General features: G+C 41.7%; 1 protein-coding gene across 8 annotated transcripts in view; it reads left to right on the top strand.

Annotated features, from left to right (window-relative positions):
* Window positions 1-21384, top strand: part of cacna2d1 (calcium voltage-gated channel auxiliary subunit alpha2delta 1) — a 692512-nt gene that overhangs the window by 194314 nt on the left and 476814 nt on the right. For all 8 annotated transcript variants that reach the window (XM_087999530.1, XM_043713764.2, XM_043713767.2 and 5 more), the window contains exon 4: window positions 18469-18528. In XM_087999530.1, coding sequence (XP_087855656.1) covers window positions 18469-18528 — 60 coding nt within the window. The remainder of the gene's footprint in view (window positions 1-18468; window positions 18529-21384) is intronic.

Here is a 21384-nt window from a genome sequence, read left to right as displayed (position 1 = left end):
GGAAATTAAATGTTTGAATGAGCTTTCATGGATGGAAATTTATTTTAGAACAGTAAAGGCTATGTAGATATTTAGCATTTTATTCTCTTTCATTTTAACATGAATTTTGGGGCTGCTTTTGAGGGTGAGTGACACTGAGGAAATAACTATAAAACATGTTGAGTAGGTTGACGTGAGTTGACATTGAAATAGAGTAGGGGCTACAAGGTACTGTGGGAGTGAGTGTGGCTGTGCATTAGCATGAAGAGTTTAATTGACCTTTGGGAGTGGGAGGTGAGCATAGCTGGCTCTGGGCATATGCTGGCATGCAATGGCCTAGTCGAGGCTTCAGGGCATGAAAGACGATAAAAAGGTGAGCGCCAGTAAGCCTAGTATAGGTCAAAGTCCCTGAGAACTAAAGCAGGCCTTTTCAATAACTCACCTCTGCATTTTCCATCCTCTGCAGTCATCACCATGCTACATCAGATAGCAAAGAGTTTGAGTTCATCCCAGACCCCAACGCCCACTGGAGTGAAGATCCCATCATTCAGTTTCTTCTGAGGCTCTGTGGTGAGCCAGGAGAGTTCAAACTCTCACTACTTGACATGAGGACGAAGGTCACGGTCTGAGTGTTTGTCCCGCTAAATAAACCGTAGGAAATTATGTAACATGCTTCATTACTTCAGCAGCACAATTACTTGCAAGTGATTAATGGTGCTGTTGAAATAATTAAGCATAGTTGCTACTTTACTATGGTGTTCCTTTTACCATGCATTATCCACTGGAGAAAATAGCCAGTATTTATAGCCAGCACTTATAGCTTATTTCAAGATGTTCTGAGAGATGGCAGTGGGCCTCCTTCTTCAACTACTACAGCAGCTTAATGCAACTAATTAGCTTCCTACGTCACTTGAGAGACATCAAATTGTATAATGATAACACTGTTCTTTTCATTAAAAGACATATGCTTTTTAATTTTGAGCAAGAATTATTGTTATGTGATATTAATACTCAAACACTTGTATGTGTGCAACTTTAATCTGTAAAATTTTAATTATTATCCACCTATATTGCTGTAAACAGAATCAAACAATGTGAAAATGCACTAACTGCAGTGCAATAATTGTCTGATTGCTATTGAGCTTGACTTTGTTTCAGGCTGAAGCAGCTTCTCTTATGCTGCTTCGTGAGATAAAGATATATTTCCAGTTCACTATTGCTTGATTATAGGTTTGTTCCAGCTTCCTTCTGAACTGGAATAATAACCTGCCTTAACAATCTTCATTGTATGCAGCATATGTTGTTTGTTCACAGACTGATAAGTAGCTGGTACACATGTATTCTCTTTCAACCTCATAACAACTGCCAGCAAGTTGAATGATTGATTGAGTTGTTAATCAACTTCCATGCATGAATGCTGTATGAAAGGTAGTGTAGTATATTTAGAATTTGAACATGCCAATTTTCTTATACGCTGATTTTATCCAAAAATCTCTATAAACAGTGAATATGACAGCCTGAATGAGGGGTGCAATTCTTAACTTCAGTGTTGCTAGGTTGTACCTTGATTATGTTTGGTGGTCGGGGATGGGGGTGTACATGGCAAGGTTTAACTCAGTGTTCCCAATCTGTGAGCCATTGGTATTTCAGAAGCAGCATTTGGTATCACAAGCTCCCCCTTCATTCTCTGAAGCAGCCAACTGGTGGACTGACAGGAGAGCAGACCGGTTGAACAGCCCCTGGGCCAATTGGGTGCTTGCTGTGAAACAGCAAGGAGGGACAGTGATCCCAAGTGATCCTTTAACCTGAGGGATCATATCGAGCAAGTGAGTGCAAGATGTCAGTGTGCTAACCTGATGCAGGCATGTGTAACCAGGTTCCTGATTGAGTGCAGGAACAATAGGGAGAACATGACTTCAAATGTGACTATATTTCTGCTCTTTTCCCATACTTTTCTTGTACAAGACTAGTAACTCTGCTCCTCAGGCAACTGGACCAAGACAGGGGAGGGAGGAATGATAAATGTGTGGATTGTTAGTGAAGTGAATGGCTGCTTGTTAAGTAGAGGCAAAACTGATTGCTGTGTAGGGAGGCGCCCAGAAGAAAACACCAGTAAAACTGGCGAATGATATATATTGATATGAATTGTTTACTTCAAGTGTGGTCTAGTACATCATTTCCAAGTATGGGAACTGGTGGCAGAAAAGCTTCACTAAGTCATCTATCGTCTATCATTGGGAAATATGAAGAGCTTGGCTGAAACCTTACATGTGTGCATATAATAGTTTTACAAAGTCCTTTGAAACATACACTTTGGAATTTATATGCCATAATGTGAAAACTCAAATGAAAATATCCCAAGTTGTTTCAATGCTGTTTTGTTTTTGCTGGTGTCTGGGACCACATTAACCTTTATGTATTAGAATGAGGTCATGATGGGAAATAGTTTGTGAAGCACGGGGATTAAGTATTCATATTGTTATATTTATCGTGCTTTACCAATCAAAAGTGCGCAAGGCTTGATTTTCAGTCCATTTACAAATTGCATTTCAAATCCTGGGAACCTTTGGAATCTGCAAGATGAGTTGGCGTCAAATATTGTGAAAGAGGTGGTGATGGATTGATTTTACGTGGATCAGCGATAACCAATGTAGTCCACAGTAAAGTGCAGCCTGTTTCTATAATAAACAGTAAATGCTGGAAATACTCAACATGTCTACATCTGTGGAAAGAAGAAACGGATAATTAAGGTTTCAGATCTGTCACAGCATTTCGCTTTTTATTTGAGCCTGTTTTCTGTTGACTCGTTTCTGCCCACAGGAGGATTGCATCCCTCCCAAACTGTCTGGAAGTCTCCCAGATTTGTCAATTGATCTCCTGGCACTGAGGAAGTGATCACACCCTCTCCCTAAGTTATGAGTGAAAAAGTGCTCAGAGGTTGTCTGAAATCAGGCAGAAGTAATTTGTAACAAGTAAATGCCGATCTTGTAAAGATTGCCCAAACATTATGGAGAGCAAGCATTTTTGCTTTAACATCAATAAACATCTGAGGATAAAACTCGTAACCTGTGCAAGATGTTAATCCTTATCATCTGTTAAATACTCTGAAGAACTTGTGAAAAATGTGAACAAAAGCAATTTTCTGTGCATTATTTTTGTTTAAACTTTTTCTGAATAAAATTTTGCACAATCTTGCTTGTACGATATTATATTGACTGCTGGAAAAATAAACTGCTTTGTGCAAAAATTAAATTGCTTTCTAGTAGAATGGGCAGCACGGTGGCTCAGTGGTTAGCATTGCTGCCTTGCATTCAGCCTCGTGCAACTGTCAGTGTGGAGTTTGCACATTCTCCCCGTGTCTGCATGGGTTTCCTCCGGGTACTCCGCTTTCCTCCCACAGTCCAAATATGTGCAGGTCAGGTGAATTGGCCATGCTAAATTGCCCATAGTAATAGGTGCATTCGTAGGGAGTAGGGGAATGGGTCTGGGTGGATTACTCTTCAGAGGGTTGGTATGGATTTGTTGGCCAAAGGGCCTGTTTTCGCACTGTAGGGAATCTAATCTAATCTAAAAAAACTGGCTGATACTAATATGATAGTTACCTTCCTCTTGCCAACCTCATAGAGTCGAAGGGAATCTCTTGGAATTGAGATTTATCTCCTGGATACCACTCTAGAAAACCAGAGGAAGAGGATGGCATTGCACCTATCCCCCGTGGATAAACCTGACAATGCTGAGTCCCATATTAGATTAGATTAGATTACATTACATTACAGTGTGGAAACAGGCCCTTCGGCCCAACAAGTCCACACCGACCCGCCGAAGCGTAACCCACCCATGCCCGTACATTTACCCCTTACCTAACACTACGGGCAATTTAGTATGGCCAATTCACCTGACCCTGCACATCTTTGGACTGTGGGAGGAAACCGGAGCACCCGGAGGAAACCCACGCAGACACGGGGAGAATGTGCAAACTCCACACAGTCAGTCGCCTGAGGCGGGAATTGAACCCGGGTCTCTGGCGCTGTGAGGCAGCAGTGCTAACCACTGTGCCACCGTGCCACCCACAATGCCTGTTTTACCATATCACCACAGATATGGTAAAACAGGCATTACTAAGAATAAAGGGGAAAAAAGAACATTGCATGGTTGGTGGGGTGGTGACTGGGAAATCACAGATTTGGAGTTTATTCCTAAAATAATAACCTTTGGCCTTGCAGAATTCCAATTCTCAATTTGGATTACTCAATGGGAGTCCTGGAGAGAGGATTGGACCAGATAAATCATAAAGCACAACTGAGTGACAGGGGAGGAGCTGGAGATTGAGTCGGATAACAGACAAATGCAAAATGTTACACCCAGGAATGAAAGAGATTGTGTGGGTAAATGGAATAGGAAAGAAAAACAGTGGAAACTGCATATACAGCTTGGGGAATGGTTTACCCATACTAGCTGGGCTTTCTAAATTGTGTGACATAACAAAAATTGGAATGTTTTAATGGACCCTTAGTGATTCTGCGACAGTCAACAAGGCAAATGTAATATTTGAACACCAGTGCATTTGTCTTCAAATTGTCATGTGATCAGTGGACTTTAATAATGATTAAATAATTAAATTCATATTAATATGTAGAATTGCCAACCACATGCTTAAAATGTCACACGATCAAACCCCCATGTGTACTCCTAGTCAGTGTTATTAACCTGAACACTTCTCTTTCAAAGGCCATGTATTCTCCATTGAGTGTTTTTATTGAACTGGGTTTGAAGATGGACTTAAAATGAAAGAATGCACTCTGTGTAGTATTTATTTCTTCAACAACACACTCTTGTTCATTTCTTAAAACAGCCTGGAGCTCAGCAAGTAAATGAATGCATTACCTTAAGGACCACGCTCCATCTGCTGGACACATGAAATTCATACGATTTGTGAAAAGATGGGTTTTGCTATCTCAGATTACATTTGGGAACGTTAGTCCAGCCTAATTTACAGTGGAGAACGCGAATACAATCCTATTGAATCCTAAATTCAGCTCTTATTTGCAAATTAAAAATTGGCTAGTAAAGAACATAAATCTCACCTCAGAAATCCAGTACGTCTTCAATATTTTAATATCACATTTAAAAATGTTGTGTAGTTTAATCATAGAGAAGTATATTACAAATTTAGATATAGATTCATTTTGAGATATATTTATATTAGTCAATACGTGACCTAAAGCAGTGCCTGTCTTTTATTAATTTCACACAAAGGATGGAAACTTCCCCACCAAAGTAGACTGAGGTGAGTCATTTGGGAAATATGGTGAGCTCATAAAATTGTGGGTTGACCCACAGCAGATGGACTGCAGAGGTTCAAGAAGGCAACTGACCACCACCTTCTCAAGGGCAACTAGGGATGGGTAATAAATGCTGGCCAGCCAGCGACACCCACGTCCTGTAGTGAATAAATAAAAATCGCATGCATCAAAGCAGGGTTTAGCTCAGGGTGTTCACTTACTTTCTTAACACTCACTCATTTTAAGCCTACCTGGATGTTGAAAGTATCTGTAGCATGCCTTGCTGTGCACTGCTGTCTCATTCAGAACTTACAGTCTCACAGTACTTCTGCCCTGCCTGGCTTTTTCACAGAGACACAAAGTCAACCAGCTTGTCATGGTTGTCTGCAGTAACCAGTCAACGATCATTACACCTCCACTATATGCCAACAGCCTACAAAACAAACACACTGAATGTATTTTAACTAAAGAACCATGTTTCAAATATCTAAATGGACCGTCCTCTGTCAAGTCAAGGGGTGACTGTCATCAGTCATGGGATACTAGCACAGTAACTCAAGTGTATTGTCCGATCTCAGTCCAAGATTCGGCATGGTCAGGCAACTGTATCACCCTGAGTCACAGTCAGTCCTGCAGGTCCACTGTGGGTTTAGTGGGATGTCAGCTGGGGAGGTACTCAGAGAGTCACAGTCATCAGGTCAGAGAGGTCTACAGCACAGAATGAAAGGCCCTGTGGATCATCAAGTGGGTGCTGGTGAAAAACAACTTAACAATTCGAGAGTGCGGTTAATTATCAGTCAGGGTTGTCATACAGGTCAGAAAGGGGGATGGGCTGTGGTCACTGTGGGGTCTGTTCATTGAAAATCAAGAGGGGGTTATCAGACCACTGCTTGTGCTGGCACTTTGGGAAGTAAATTATAGAGATTGAAAGTAGCATGCAGGGTTACGGAGAGTAATTGTGAAGGAAGCTGCTGAACACATGAGGGTAGGAGACAGTAAAGAACGAGAGGGCACCATCGATCACCACCACACTGGCTTCAATGAAGGAATAGTGCATAAATATGTTTGGCATAATTGACACTTGGGTGGGGGGGGAGTACATGGAGACATAAAGAGATAAATAAATGAATTAGGTGGGATTGTGGGGAAATCAGACCCAATGGAATTGACAGGGAGCGGAAGGCAGAAAGGAATACAAAGGTTTGGGGTGGGGGTGTGTGAACCTACAATGACATGCTGACTCATGTGAAGTGCTTCCTGTGTTACCTTCTCTCTCCCTGGAAAGTGCAAGTGTGCAGTCAAAATGGATAGTGGCTGCCAGTGTGGTAAAAACAAGGACTGCAGATGCTGGAAACCAGAGTCTAGATTAGAGTGGTGCTGGAAAAGCACAGCAGGTCAAGCAGCATCCGAGGAGCAGCTGCCAGTGTACCTGGACTGGGCAGAGTAAATGTTACTTTTACCTTGTATCTTTCTACTTGTTAGGGATTTAAACATCCACTCCCTTCACCACGGAGACTCAGTCGCAACAGTATATACTACTCGAAGATGCACTGCAGAAATTCACCAAAGATCCTCAGACAACATCTTACAAACCCACGACCACTTCCATCTAGAAGGACAAGGACAGCTGATACATGGGTCAGCTACCACCCACAAATTCCTCTCCAAGGTACTAACCACCCTGACTTGGAAATATAAGACCATTCCTTCACCGTCACTGTGTCAAAATCCTGGAATGTCTCCCCAAAAGCATCGTGGGTCAATCCACAGCACATGGGCTGCAGCATTTCAAGAAATCAGCTCAGAGAACCTCGGATCGAGTAATAAATGCAGACTAGCTAGCAATGCCCACATGTCACGAGTGAATAAAAAAGTGAGGCCCTTTAAGGGGTAATTACATTAATCAGACACTCACAGTATGTCTAAAAGACAACTGTTATCACAGAATTCCTCATGTGAATCCCAAACATTGACCCCTACTGTGGAGTTACAGATCCTCCAGCAATCTTGAACATGTTATTGAACAGATTAGTCTGAGTAATGGCTGTGAAGCAGAACTTATGTCAGCTGTACTTTAAAATTTCACCTCTGTTCTACAACTCTCAAACACAATCCAGAGTCTCATAGCTTAGGGGAGCTGCACGCCTCACGCCACGGACTATAACAGTTGCACACCATTATCCTATAGGCAATACTGTCTTTTTTGAATAATGTGGAGTAATGGGACAAAGTGGAGTAATCGGTTGGTCTTGGAGTTTTGGGTGGATGACACTGAGGCATTTGTAGCTTTGACATTCTTCCTACTACGCTTACAGTCTCCTACGGAATGTGTTCTAAATGGCTTGTGCAGCATAAATCTGGTCTATGATATAAAAGAGGCATCCCATTGTCCTCCTTGTCAGAGAATTCTGTGTCCTGCTGTTTGCATAATGATACCTAAGTGTCATATATGTGTATGCTTTGACTGTTGACTGTTTACTGAGGTGCTAAGGAGACTAGCATCTCTATTTTGATTTTTGTAGCTGCAGCAAAAATTATAGTCAATCACACAGCTGATGACAAAAAGTGAACTTTTTTTATTCTCCCATGTGATGTGGGCATCACTAGCTGGGCTAGCATTTATTGCTCATCCCTAACAGCCCAGAGAGCAGTTAAGAGTCAACCGCATTGCTGTGGATTTGGAGTCATGTTGGCCAGACCATACAGTGAACCAGATGGGCTTTCATGGCAATCAGTATTGGTTACATGGTCACAATTAGACTTTCTTTCAATTTAAATTTTTATTGAATTCAAATTTCACCCACTGCTATGGTGGGATTCAAACCCATGTCCCACGAACATTAGGTTGGTTTCGGGATCCCAGTGAGAGTACCATAATGCTGCCTCCTCCTGCGACATTTGCGAATGTGAGATCCTATCTAAAATGAGGCCACTTTTGTGTCCTTGTAAGGTTTTGTTTCTCCTTTCCATCCCCCTACATCTGGGTGCAGACCTGGGTATAGGGGGTCTGTCCTGAACTGTCTTGCACCTGGGGTATAGGGGGTCTGTCCTGAACTGGAACTGGTTGGTCTTGGAGATTTGGGCTGATGACGCTGAGGCATTTGTTGCTTGATGGAACAGGCATGCTGACAGAGCAATAAAAGTGAAGTATGGTAGATGACAGAGATCTGAAATAAAAAAAAACAGTTAGTGCTGGGAGATCTCAGCAGGTCTGATAGCATTGCGGAGAGAATAACAGAATTAATGTTTTGAGTCCAGTATGACTCTTCTTCAGAATTCCATGTTCTGAAGAACAGTCATATTGGCCTTGAAGTGTAGAGACACAACAAGAGGCCGACAAAACTTTATTCACACAGATGTAGTACCAGCTACAAAAGGGAGACTATTCCCCTAAAGTGTACTGTTCACACCATTCATATAAAAAAAAAATCCATCTCTGAAATCTACTGCAAGCAACACATTTTCAATTTGTTTTTTGCGGGTGACATTCTTCTCATTTATCTGGGAATTGTAAAAGGTTCTATGCTTTCTGCACTGATGTCAGTATGAAATCCTGGGATCAGTTGTAGTACAAGCTAATTGAAGAACGCTGATGGTCGTGCATACTACCAAATGATCAGAACAACTGCCTAATATTTGCACATACATAGCTCCCATCTCATGGCTTCTCCTGAGTGTGATTATAAGGGCTTTCCTGTTTGTAGATAACCTACCAATTGGAACACTGAAACCCATTTTATTTAGGGCCTGTTTTATTTGTCAATGAGCAGTGATGTCTGCCTCGTTAATATGGATAGGGTTTAGATCTTTTCCAACCATCCGGTTCCAAGATGTTACTACACAGGTCTGGTGCAAGTGGGTCTTCAGCCAGGGCCTTCTGGCTCAAAGTTTGGGACATTACCACTGCACCACAGCTTATAGTTAGGATTAACAGTGATCCCCAGTAATATAAAGCACCCGTATTCTGAATTGAATCAATTCCCCATAAGCTTCTGCCGATATATTTTCCAAAGCTTATAATAACAAGGCCAACGTGGTCACACCTGAAGGAAAATTGTTAATTGGTAAGATATAGTTAACCAAGTCATTTCTATCTCTATAGAAATTATTTGTGTTGCTTAATCTTAACTATGCAGTTCTATTTTAGAGTTGGGCCTAATCATTAGTTCCAAAAGATGAATTCCAAAATCCAATTTCAATGTGTTTGTCAACTCCAGCTCTTGGGTAATATAGGTATCTGTTCTTTCTATGGTAGAGGGAAGAATTCTCTTTTGCTCCATGCCACTGTGCAGTATTGAAGTCAAAGGTAGTTTAGTTGATTGAATCAAAGAATGGTGACAGTGCAGAAGGAGGCCACTCAGCCTTTTGTGTCTGTGCTGGCTCTCTGCAAGAAAAATGCACCTAGTGATGCAGCCCTGCTGTTTCCCCATGGTCCTGCAAATTTCTTTCTCTTCATGTAATGATCCTCTTCTCTCTTGAAAGCCACGATTGAATCTCTCAGATTCTATCTGAAAATGTGTTGCTGGAAAAGCGCAGCAGGTCAGGCAGCATCCAAGGAACAGGAGAATCGACGTTTCGGGCATAAGCCCTTCTTCAGGAATGAGGAAAGTGTGTTCAGCAGGCTAAGATAAAAAGTAGGGAGGAGGGACTTGGGGGAGGGGCGTTGGAAATGTGATAGGTGGAAGGACGTCAAGGTGAGGGTGATAGGCCGGAGTGGGTTTGGGGTGGAGAGGTCAGGAAGAAGATTGCAGGTTAGGAAGGCGGTGCTGAGTTCGAGGGAGTTGACTGAGACAAGGTGGGGGGAGGGGAAATGAGGAAACTTGAGAAATCTGAGTTCATTCCTTGTGGTTGGAGGGTTCCTAGGCGGAAGATGAGGTGCTCTTCCTCCAACCGTCGTGTTGCTATGGTCTGGCGATGGAGGAGGCCAAGGACCTGCATGTCCTTGGTGGAGTGGGAGGGGGAGTTGAAGTGTTGAGCCACGGGATGGTTGGGTTGGTTTGTCCGGGTGTCCAAGAGGTGTTCTCTGAAACGTTCCGCAAGTAGGCAGCCTGTCTCCCCAATATAGAGGAGGCCACATCGGGTGCAGCGGATGCAATAGATCATGTGTGTGGAGGTCCAGGTGAATTTGTGGCGGTAATGGAAGTATCCCTTGGGGCCTTGGATGGAAGTAAGGGGGGAGGTGTGGGCGCAAGTTTTGCATTTCTTGCGGTTGCAGGGGAAGGTGCCGGGAGTGGAGGTTGGGTTGGTGGGGGGTGTGGACCTGATGAGGGAGTCATGGAGGGAGTGGTCTTTTCGGAACGCTGATAGGGGAGGGGAGGGAAATATATCCCTGGTGGTGGGGTCCGTTTGGAGGTGGCGGAAATGACAGCGGATGATACGCTGTACATGGAGGTTGGTGGGGTGGTAGGTGAGGACGAGTGGGGTTCTGTCCTGGTGGTGATTGGAGGGGCGGGGCTCAAGGGCAGAGGAGCGGGAAGTGGAAGAGATGCGGTGGAGGGCATCGTCGACCACATCTGGGGGGAAATTGCGGTCCTTGAAGAAGGAGGCCATCTGGGTTGTACGGATTTGGAACTGGTCCTTCTGGGAGCAGATGCGGCGGAGACGAAGGAATTGGGAATATGGGATGGCGTTTTTACAGAGGGCAGGGTGGGAGGAGGTGTAGTCTAGGTAGCTGTGGGAGTTGGTCGGTTTATAGTAAATATTAGAATCTCTCAGATTCTAACCACTCGAGGAAAGATGGTTTTACATATTAAGTAGCCATTGTTTTCTTTTGCCAATCACCCCAGTACAGTGTCCTCTGGTTCGATCACAAAAAGTTGACTGTACCTTTTTAAAATTCAGCTATACTGTTAATCAACCTGTTCAAACATGTTATGATTCATCTGTAAATCAGATGGGATTGAACCCAGATCTTCCGGCCCAGAGGTAGAGACATCACCAGTGCATCACAAGAGCCCTTAAATCACAATTGATGAGAAGCATGATTGACAGGACTTGAACCTGGCTTCCGAAGCTGTATTATCATTCTTTATGAAGATAACATGGCCTTCTACTTATTTCATTTACTGTATTCCTGTCAAAAAGATATTTTACTGATTTTAAGTCATTGAACAATTTTACCTGCAGTTAATTTTGATAGTTTTGTTTGACTGGAATTCAGAGCAAAAAAATAATGAAAAGGTCTCACTTTAATCTTGATAACAGTTATTTTCTGAGCACTATGTGTGTGTTGTTTCCTGTTCATCAAATTCTATGAATTCTGCCATTTTTAGACCAATTACTGGACACAATTTGTGTGGATTGAAAGCAGTTTTGGCTTCAAGCCACAGATCATCAGATAGTTTTTCGGATCCTTTCACCCAAATCAAATTTAAGCCAGTAGTCTCTTGGCTTCATCTTATCAGCTGAAAGTTAATTATACCTAATCCGAAGCAAAGCTTAAAATCTTCCTGCACTAAAGTCGATACGGTAAGCATTGAACATGAAGATCCTTGCCGTGATCAGATCAGCATGTTTGATAAGCGTGTCAATAATTCAAGTTTGCTGCAGTAAATTTGTTTTTTTTTTGAAGCAGTCACAGAAGCAAGACCTTTATGTATATGTGATTCAATGAATTTCCCACTGCTGTGACTGCTTAAAGTATTATTTATTGCAAACAGATGTGATGGACCTAGATATGATAACACCATGGTTACAGGAGCATGAAGTTGCATAAATAGCAAGAATCTTCCATTATTAAATCTACTATTCTCTGCTTTTTTACTCAAAGTAGAACAGAAATAGTTATGGAGGCAAATGCGCACCATAATTACGTTTTAAATAACTTTGTAATACCTTTAGATTTTATTGTTAATTCGCTGCTTAAAAATTGTTAAATGCTATCCTTTGTGTCTCCACATTTCTGAATTGCGTTATGGCTTTAATGACTATAAAGTTATAGAAAATCATTTTGACAGATCTTTTGTGAAAGACCTTGACATTTCGAAAGGTGAAGGAACCATTCAATCAGCGACAGATTCTGCTTTATGTTTAAGCATTTTGTCATGGTTTTAAATAAAGCCTCATTAAAATAATAGTGATAGATACCCTTTCCCAGCTGTGCAGCATTAGTCCAATCATCTTTCCATTGAGGCCCTATTGTCTAGATTGCTGATTATTGATGGTTAACTGCAAATACACTGCAATGTTTCATATATCCTTGTCAATATTTGACATACATGGAACAATCCAATACTGAAAATGTTCTATTGTAGACTTTTTTGAACTGCATCCAGCGTTCAGTTTCAAGCCTTTTATGGAATAATCAGATATTACTGTCAAATTCAGAAACTATTATTTTTGCTATGCTTCATTATGTTCCACCTTTTGAATCGAACTTAAAATGAACCCTTAAGTAATACTTGACTTTTTGTTTCAAATGAGATATCACAATAATAAAAAGCTATTCTGAGAGTGACAAGGGAGTGGACAAAATATGCTCATGTTTTGTGCTATCTGACCCTTACATGGACGTTAGATAAACACTTCCAGGCTTTTAATGTTGGGAATAATGATTAGCTTGCAATGCAGAACATATTCACTGATATGCTATTTCCTGTTGAAAGTTAGGACATTTTGTTGTAGCTGAATCAAACCTCCTATTTCTAAATTTACAATAATCATCCATAATGTCAGTATATATTGAAAGAAAGGAAATGTATTTTGTTCAATGTTTGTGTGTGTCTCTCTATATTGCTTAAAACATTACTTTACACTTCTTAGAACCTGTCTGTTGTTGATTGAGCCTTTTCCAACTCTCTGTTCATGACTGGACTGGAAACGTGTTTTTATGATGTGAAATGTACATTTTTATTTTCTACTATGATGCCCCATTTTCTTGTTCTGTTTCAAATTTATTGTTGAAACTGTGTTCAGCTGGAAAAAAAGTTCCAAACACTCTTACTTTCCTGATTTTAATTCTTTGTGGTAATGTCAACTGGCAGTTTCTACTTCCCGATCAGTTTCTGTTTTTTGTCTGATCCTTTGCATTTACCTCTTCCACACACCATTCTGAAAGAAGGAAAATTCCTCTAGCACATTGTTCTCTCCTTGTGGTGGACTAAGATATTTAGTCAATGCTGAGGAGAGAACAAAGTGCTAGAGAAATGCAATTGTTTTCTTTGTTCAGAATGGTGCTTGGAAGAGGTAAATGCAAAGGATCATACAAAAATAAACAGATTGCTGGTGAAGTGCAGATACTGTTATGTTGAAAAGCACGGTCATCAAGTTGCTGACACATTAACACCCTTCTGCAAATATAGTGACCAACACTGTAACTCTGTTCTCCAGATGTAATGCTGAGGTGAGAGATTGTTTTTGAAAACAATTTTGCCTTTGCTGGTGGCCCACAATGCCTCATGGATACCCAGCTTTGAGTTGCAAGATCTATTCAAAAACTATCCCATTTAGCACAATGGTAGTTCGTACTCCATGGTGCAAGCTGTCCTCAGTATGAAGATGGGACTTTGTCTCCACAGGATTATGTGGTGGTCACTCCTACCAACACTGTCATGGACCAATGCTTTTGCCATATACAGGTTGATGAGAATGAGTTCAAGTTTATTTTTATTTCTTTTTGGTTCCCACACCAGTGGTCGCAGACCCACTTTGGCATTTATGTTCTTATAGACTCGACCAGCTCAGTCAGTAGTGGTGCTGTCAAGCCAATTTTCTTGATGGACATTTAAGTCCTGCACCCAGAGTACATTCTGTGCCCATATCACTCTTGGTACTTCCTCCAGTGATGTTTAGCATGGATGAGTACTAATTCATCAGCTCAGTGGAGCGGTTTGTGCTGATCAGCAAGAGGATTCCTTGCCCATGTTTACCTCATGCCATGGGATAGCCTGTGGTTCAGAATCAATTTGAAGGATTACCAGGGCTGCTCCTTCCTGAGTGTATACCACTGTTCCCATCCTTCTGTTGTGTCTGTCCTGACAGAACATACAAAGGTGAAAGTGAGGATTGTAGTTGCTGGAGATCAGAGTTGCAGAGTGTGGTGCTGGAAAAACACAGGCAGTCAGGCAGCATCCGAGGAGCAGGAGAATTGACGTTTCGGGTGTAAGCCCTTCATCAAGAATGAGGCTTGTGGGCCGAGGTGGTGGAGAGATAAAATGGAGGGGGGGGGGGGGGGGGGGGGGTGGGGCTGGGGGGAAGGGAGCTGGGAATGCGATAGATAGATGAAGGTGAGGTGAAAGTGATAGGTTGGAGAGGAGGGTGGAGCAGAAAAGTGGGAAGGAAGATGGAGAGATAGGACTGTTCAAGAGGGCAGTACCAAGTTGGAAGGTTGGTACTGGGATAAGGTGTGGGGGAGGAGAAATGGGGAAACTGGTGAAATCCACATTGATCCCAGTTGGTTGGAGGGACAAAAGGTGGAAGGTGAGGTGTTCTTCCTCCAGGTGTTGGGTGGTTAGGGTTTGGCAATGGAGGAGGCCCAGGACCTGCATATCCTTGGCAGAGTGGGAGGGGGAGTTAAAGTGTTCAGCCACAGGGCGGTGGGGTTTTTAGTGTAGGTGTACCAGAGATGTTCTCAGAAATGATCCGCAAGTTGGCGTCCTGCCTGGGAACATACAAAGAAGAATGGTGATGGTGGTGTCTGGGATATGACAAGCTATATTTTTGTGAGTATGACTGTGTCAGACTGTTCCTTAACTAGTCGTTGAGAGAGCTTTCCCAATTGTAGCACTGGCCTCCAGATGTTGGTAAGAGGCATTCTGCAAGGTTTACAGGGCAATATTAGCTGTTGTTGTTTTTTCAGGTGCGTAGATCATTGTCTAGTGGTCTGTTTTTCAAAACTTTTAGTGATTTGATACAACTGAATGGCTTCTTTGACTGTTTCAGAGACCAGTTAAGAGTCTACTATATTGCTGTGGGTCTGGAGTCACATTTAGGTCAGATCAAGTAAAGATCTTCTTTTCTAAACAACATCAGTAAACCAGATGGGGTTTAGTGATTATCAACAACATTTTCATGATAATTATTAGACTTTTAATTCCAGATTACTTTTCACATCCAATGACATATGTGGTGGTTATATAATCTTGTTCTCATTTTCAGTCGTGCAAGATGAAGCCACAGGAAATTGTTTCTGAATAAAGTTAATGTTTTCCTTACTTTAGCAGAAACTGTATGTAATCTTTAGCAGCATAACTAAAGAAAGACGATACTAAAAACCATATTAAATATTCATCACATTGTTATTGATGGAAATTTGGTACCTAAAGCTATTACCTGCATGACAATACTGACCAAATTTGAATATTAATTTGTCGGAAATTCTTTGATACTTTTCTCAGACATTCAAGATGTTTTAAAAATACAAGCTTTCTAGTGTTGCTCCTTCTTTCAGCTCAGTGTCTCACAAAGCTGCTTTTCTGTCACTCACTTGCTTTCCTCTGAAATCACAATCACTTGGCACTGACTGAATCTAATGCACAGTGGCAGAGTCAATGAAAACTATAAAGCAACAGCAGTATTGATATAAACTTCATTTGATCTGGTGAATGTTCACTGAATTGAGATTGCAAAATTTTTTGGCATATTTTCTTCATTAATATTCAAAAGACCTTTTGGACACTTCCGTTTGTCAGAAGAAAATAGACACAACTTTGACAAATGGCAAATTATTAATTTATTTCTGTAATTTCCTGCAGTACCATCACTGCTCCTTGCACATTCAACTTGAACCTTCCATGACTCTGATTAGAAGTTAATCTAAACATTCTTCACATCCCCACAATTTGTGCCACTATTGGTGACTATGCCCCCCCGACCAGGAAAGCCCAAATCTCCCTAATCTCCCTTCTTCAACCCTGTGCCTTATTCACCTCCTACCTCTGTTAGTTCAGAGTGTACATTTTTTCCCAGATAGTTGTGTGAAATGCTTTGGAATGCTAAGACTTCGATGCTTTTTCAGTCCAGTGATACATGAGGTAGTCACAACATGTACTTATGTCTGTTTATAGTTGGAATAGGTTGCCTGTTTAAAAAAAGAAAATGGCTGGAGAGACAGCATGCTGCTCCAAGCATGATTGACCAGGCGCCTCTCCTGCATTTGCCACCTGCCTATCAGAAGGTGGTTGGTAACCACTCTTTGACTATGTTATGAATGCCCCTTTCATGGTCAACAAGTCCTGAAGCTTCTGTCTCAAAGGCAGGGTCCCCTTTCACTGGTGAGGCCTAAGACCTCCTATTTTCTACTTCGAAGGTGTGATGTAAGTGCATATGTATTATACATATATTTACTGATAATACATAAATGACATTTGAATATTTAAAACCTCCATCACTGTTGGAATTTATCTTGCAACAAAGAATTTCTTACAGTTGCAAAAGGTATTCCCACAGGAAAATGCTTTTGATTGTTCAAAGTATCTCAGATCAGTCATAGAGTTATAGAGTCATAGAGATGTACAGCATGGAAACAGACCCTTCGGTCCAACCCGTCCATACTGACCAGACATCCCAACCCAATCTAGTCCCACCTGCCAGCACCCGGCCCATATCTCTCCAAACCCTTCCTATTCATATACCCATCCAAATGCCTCTTAAATGTTGCAATTGTACCATCCTCCACCACATCCTCTGGCAGCTCATTCCATACACGTACCACCCTCTGCATGGAAAAAGTTGCCCCTTAGGTCTCTTTTATATCTTTCCCCTCTCACCCTAAACCTATGCCCTCTAGTTCTGGACTTCCTGACCCCAGGGAAAAGACTTTGTCAATTTATCCTATCCATGCCCCTCATAATTTTGTAAACCTCTATAAGGTCACCCCTCAGCCTCTGGGCTCCAGGAAAAACAGCCCCAGTCTGTTCAGCCTCTCCCTGTAGCTCAAATCCTCCATCCCTGGCAACATCCTTAAAAATCTTTCTGAACCCTTTCAAGTTTCACAACATCTTTCCAATAGGAAGGAGACCAGAGTTGCACGCAACATTCCAACAGTGGCCTAACCAATGTCCTGTACAGCCGCAACATGACCTCCTAACTCCTGTACTCAATACTTTGACCAATAAAGGAAAGCATACCAAACGCCGCCTTTACTATCCTATCTACCTGCGATTCCACTTTCAGGGAGCTATGAACCTGCACTCCAAAGCTCTGTTCAGCAACACTTCCCTAGGACCTTACCATTAAGTGTATAAGTCCTGCTAAGATTTGCTTACCCAAAATGCAGCAGCTCGCATTTATCTGAATTAAATTCCATCTGCCACTTCCCAGCCCATTTGCCCATCTGGTCCAGATCCTGTTGTAATCTGAGGTAACCCTCTTTGCTCCCCACTACACCTCCAATTTTGGTGTCATTTGCAAACTTACCAACTGTCCCTCTTATGCTCGCATCCAAATCATTTATGTAAATGACAAAAAGTAGAGGGCCCAGCACCGATCCTTGTGGCACTCCACTGGTCACAGGCCTCCAGTCTGAAAAACAACCCTCCACCACCACACTCTGTCTTCTACCTTTTGAGCCAGTTCTGTATCCAAATGGCTAATTCTCCCTGTATTCCATGAGATCTAACCTTGCTAACCAGTCTCCCATGGGGAACCTTGTCGAACACCTTACTGAAGTCCATATAGATCACATCTACTGCTCTGCCCTCATCAATCTTCTTTGTTACTTCTTCAAAAAACTCAATCAAGTTTGTGAGACATGATTTCCCACGCACAAAGCCATGTTGACTATCCCGAATCAGTCCTTGCCTTTCCAAATACATGTACATCCTGTCCCTTAGGTTTCCCTCCAACAACTTGCCCACCACCGAGGTCAGGCTCACCGGTCTATAGTTCCCTGGCTTGTTTTTACCGCTCTTCTTAAACAGTGGCACCACGTTTGCCAACCTCCAGTCTTCCGGCACCGCACCTGTGACTATCGATGATACAAATATCTCAGCAAGAGGCCCAGCAATCATTTCTGCAGCTTCCGACAGAGTTCTCAGGTACACCTGATCAGGTCCTGGGGTTTTATCCACCTTTAACCATTTCAAGACATCCAGCACTTCCTCCTCTGTAATCTGGACATTTTGCAAGATGTCACCTTCTATTTCCCTACAGTCTATATCTTCCATATTGTTTTCCACAGTAAGTACTGATGCAAAATATTCATTTAGAAGAGACTGAAATATATTTCTTACACCAAATTTAATGGACTGCCTTTTGTGTTTTCTTACAGAGACTTGCTCGTGCTGCAGAGGATTCTCAAGTGCATCATGTTTGGCAAGAAGAATTTGGGGTAAGGCCTTAAGTCTCCTTTTGTTTCCTCCTGAGGCCATCCTTCAGGAGTGATTCTGTGTCTGGCCTCCTTGTGTTTGTAGCAGGGATCCACAATTGAAGGGCACAATGCATAGTGATTGAAAATCAATGTCTGTCTCTTTGAGTTTTATTTTAAGATTTGTTCAAAGCTGTTGAGGTGTGACCAGTTGTCTGTCATCCATCAGTGACCTACTTTTCAGTATTAACTACAAATTTGTTGTTTGGGCATTTATATTGATCGATCCAAACGCAGTTAGTTATTAAATGTAGGATCTCTTTACAGAAACAATCTGCTATGCAGTCAGGGCTGTGCGTCTGAAACCAATAGATTCATATTTGTGCTTTGTTTTGAATTTGGTTAAATCCAATCTCCACTCTCCACCCCCAGGCATCCCGCTCCATTTCTCTGCTCCTTTTCTAGATACCAGGGCTACCCAAGTTCAGGGGTCATGAGTTCTGGAGCAGCAAATGTCATAATGGAACTCTGACTAAGTTATAACAGCTAACCTCCCACTCTCACATACAATACCCGTTGTCTCGGCCCCCCTCCCCCACCTCAATTCTCTCTGAAAGGGCCACGATGGATTTCAAGACTCAAATTGGGGTCACTGTGGGAAAAGTTCGGAAAGCTTTGCTGTGGACTGAAGCTGGATTTTCCTGTTCATTGGTCTTAACCAATGAAAAGTGCAGAATTCCATTTGTTTGCATGCTGCACAGGAATTTTTAGGGGTTTCTTATTATAAGCAGGCTTTTGCCTGTGCCTGGAGTAGGCTATAATCAGTGTTCCTACCTTAATGACCTCTCTGCCATAATACTGGCAGTCAAGCTTGTCTTCTTTACACCAGAGTGTCTTTGGCAGTCCATGGGATACATTAAAGATTTTCACGTATGCTATGCTCTTTTCTCAGGCTATTCAGTAGCCATAGCAGCCTCCAGTCTTTTGTCTACTTATTTTTATTGCTTCTGTTCTCCCCTCCTACACAGAAAATGCCTGGCAGCCAATTTAATCCTTGATGTGATGGACTGGCTTTAGACCAAGAGCTCACTGTGGGGAATTGCAGCTTACTAATAATGCAAGTGCATGAACCTTTCTCTGATATATTGTGCAATTAATATCAATGGATATGAATGCAGATGGAATTTCAAACAGACCTAAGATACTGCTAAAAGGGCAGACCACATCTGCTGGATGAATGGTTTGATTTCACAACTAACGTTGCTGAATGATTCAAATAACATCGAAACCTCGAAATCACTCCCATCGTCTATGGTTTTATCAGGATGCAGAATGCATGGGTGTATTGTTCCTGCAGTTTGTTTTTAAGTGAAAGATGGTGCATGGTAACTAGCTGAGTGGAAGAATTATGTTGGTAACAAAATCGCTAACTTTATCAAGAGACAGGATAATTGACTGCTAGTAAGTAGTCGGCTTATTTTGTGCAGTATTGATCCATTGAAAATGAATGCTGACATTTTATTTAGCTCTTGTATCACCAATTATTTTAACATCCAATGGATTATCCATTAATGTAGTTTTCCATATAAATTACTGAGGTAAAAATCCACTAGGATCTTGGAAGTGAAAATATCGAAAGGAGCTGTATACTACCCAGTATTGGTGTTTGTAATAATTGCATTTTCTAGTGGCTTTGTGCTTTCCCTCATCTCATGGTTCTCAGATGGAAATCTGATGGTTGCATGATCTTTGAATCTGATTAACTTTGTGCGAAGTGATTTTTTTTCATATTTCATTAGCTCATCTTATGCAGACAACTGTGACAAGCATGTCTGTGATGTATCCAGCACTGCTCAGTCAATAAGCCCGGGCCTGAAACTTCGGCCTACTTGATGAACGTGCTTTTTTTTGCTGTTTGCATCAGCCATTAGTTGGGGTTCAGTGACCAAATTTCATGCTACCAGTAGCTCTCTGGTTGCTCAAGTCCACTCAATTCCTTGGCCTAGAGGGAAGTTGTAGAAGAGGGCAGCCACTGTAAGTGTCAACTCAACAAATGAAGGGCTTTTTAAGGCCCATTGTTGGAGGCATCTGTGATTTTCCTGTCAGCTTCAAGGTCCCAAGATGAGATGGGTAATTGACTCCATTGTCAGATAAGAATTGATCTAACTCATTTTTAAAAATACTCAATGCCCCAATTTCCACACCTATCCTGGAAAGAGACTAAGGACTCCCAGACAAAACTCTTCTTCTCTGTCTTAAGTGGAAAAGTCATTATTTTTATGTTGCTTCGCTCAACAAAGGGAAACATCCTTTCAAGTCCCTTCAGGATCATTTATCTTTAATATGATCACTTCTCATTCTGCTATATTTGAATGGATACTGGCCCAACCTATGCATCTTTTTCTTATAACTCCATTATTTCAGGAATCAGTCAAGTAAGCCTTTCTGGACTGATTTTAATGCTATTGTATTATACTCAAATCCCTTTACAATAGACAAGAACATTAAATTTGTCTAACCAATCATTTGCTGTAGTTGCAACCTAACTTTGTAATTTGTGTACCAAGTTGCCCAGATGGAATCTTCTAAATCATTGAGTTCTACAAACTCGTTCTATTTAAATAACATGCTGCTTTTCTGTTCTTCCTGCCAAAGCACGTAAGTTAACACTTTCCCACATTATACTCCATTGGATGACTTGGTCATTGATATTGTATGAAAGAAGGAGATTGAGGCAGATGATCAACCATGGTCTTGTTGAACAGTGGAGTGTGGTCGGTGGGTTGAATATATTGTCCTGTGTCTGATATATTGAGAATTAATAAGTGAAGAACTTAAAGACTATCAGATCATGTTAATCTCAGGTGCACTGATGTTTGC

This window comes from Chiloscyllium plagiosum, unplaced genomic scaffold (assembly GCF_037043375.1).
Source record: "Chiloscyllium plagiosum isolate Xiang-an unplaced genomic scaffold, Cpla_swu_hap1 HiC_scaffold_23, whole genome shotgun sequence".
In the NCBI taxonomy this organism is placed as follows: domain Eukaryota; kingdom Metazoa; phylum Chordata; class Chondrichthyes; order Orectolobiformes; family Hemiscylliidae; genus Chiloscyllium; species Chiloscyllium plagiosum.
The sequence above is the reverse complement of the archived record's forward strand: the minus strand, read 5'-3'. Positions and strand labels throughout refer to the sequence as shown.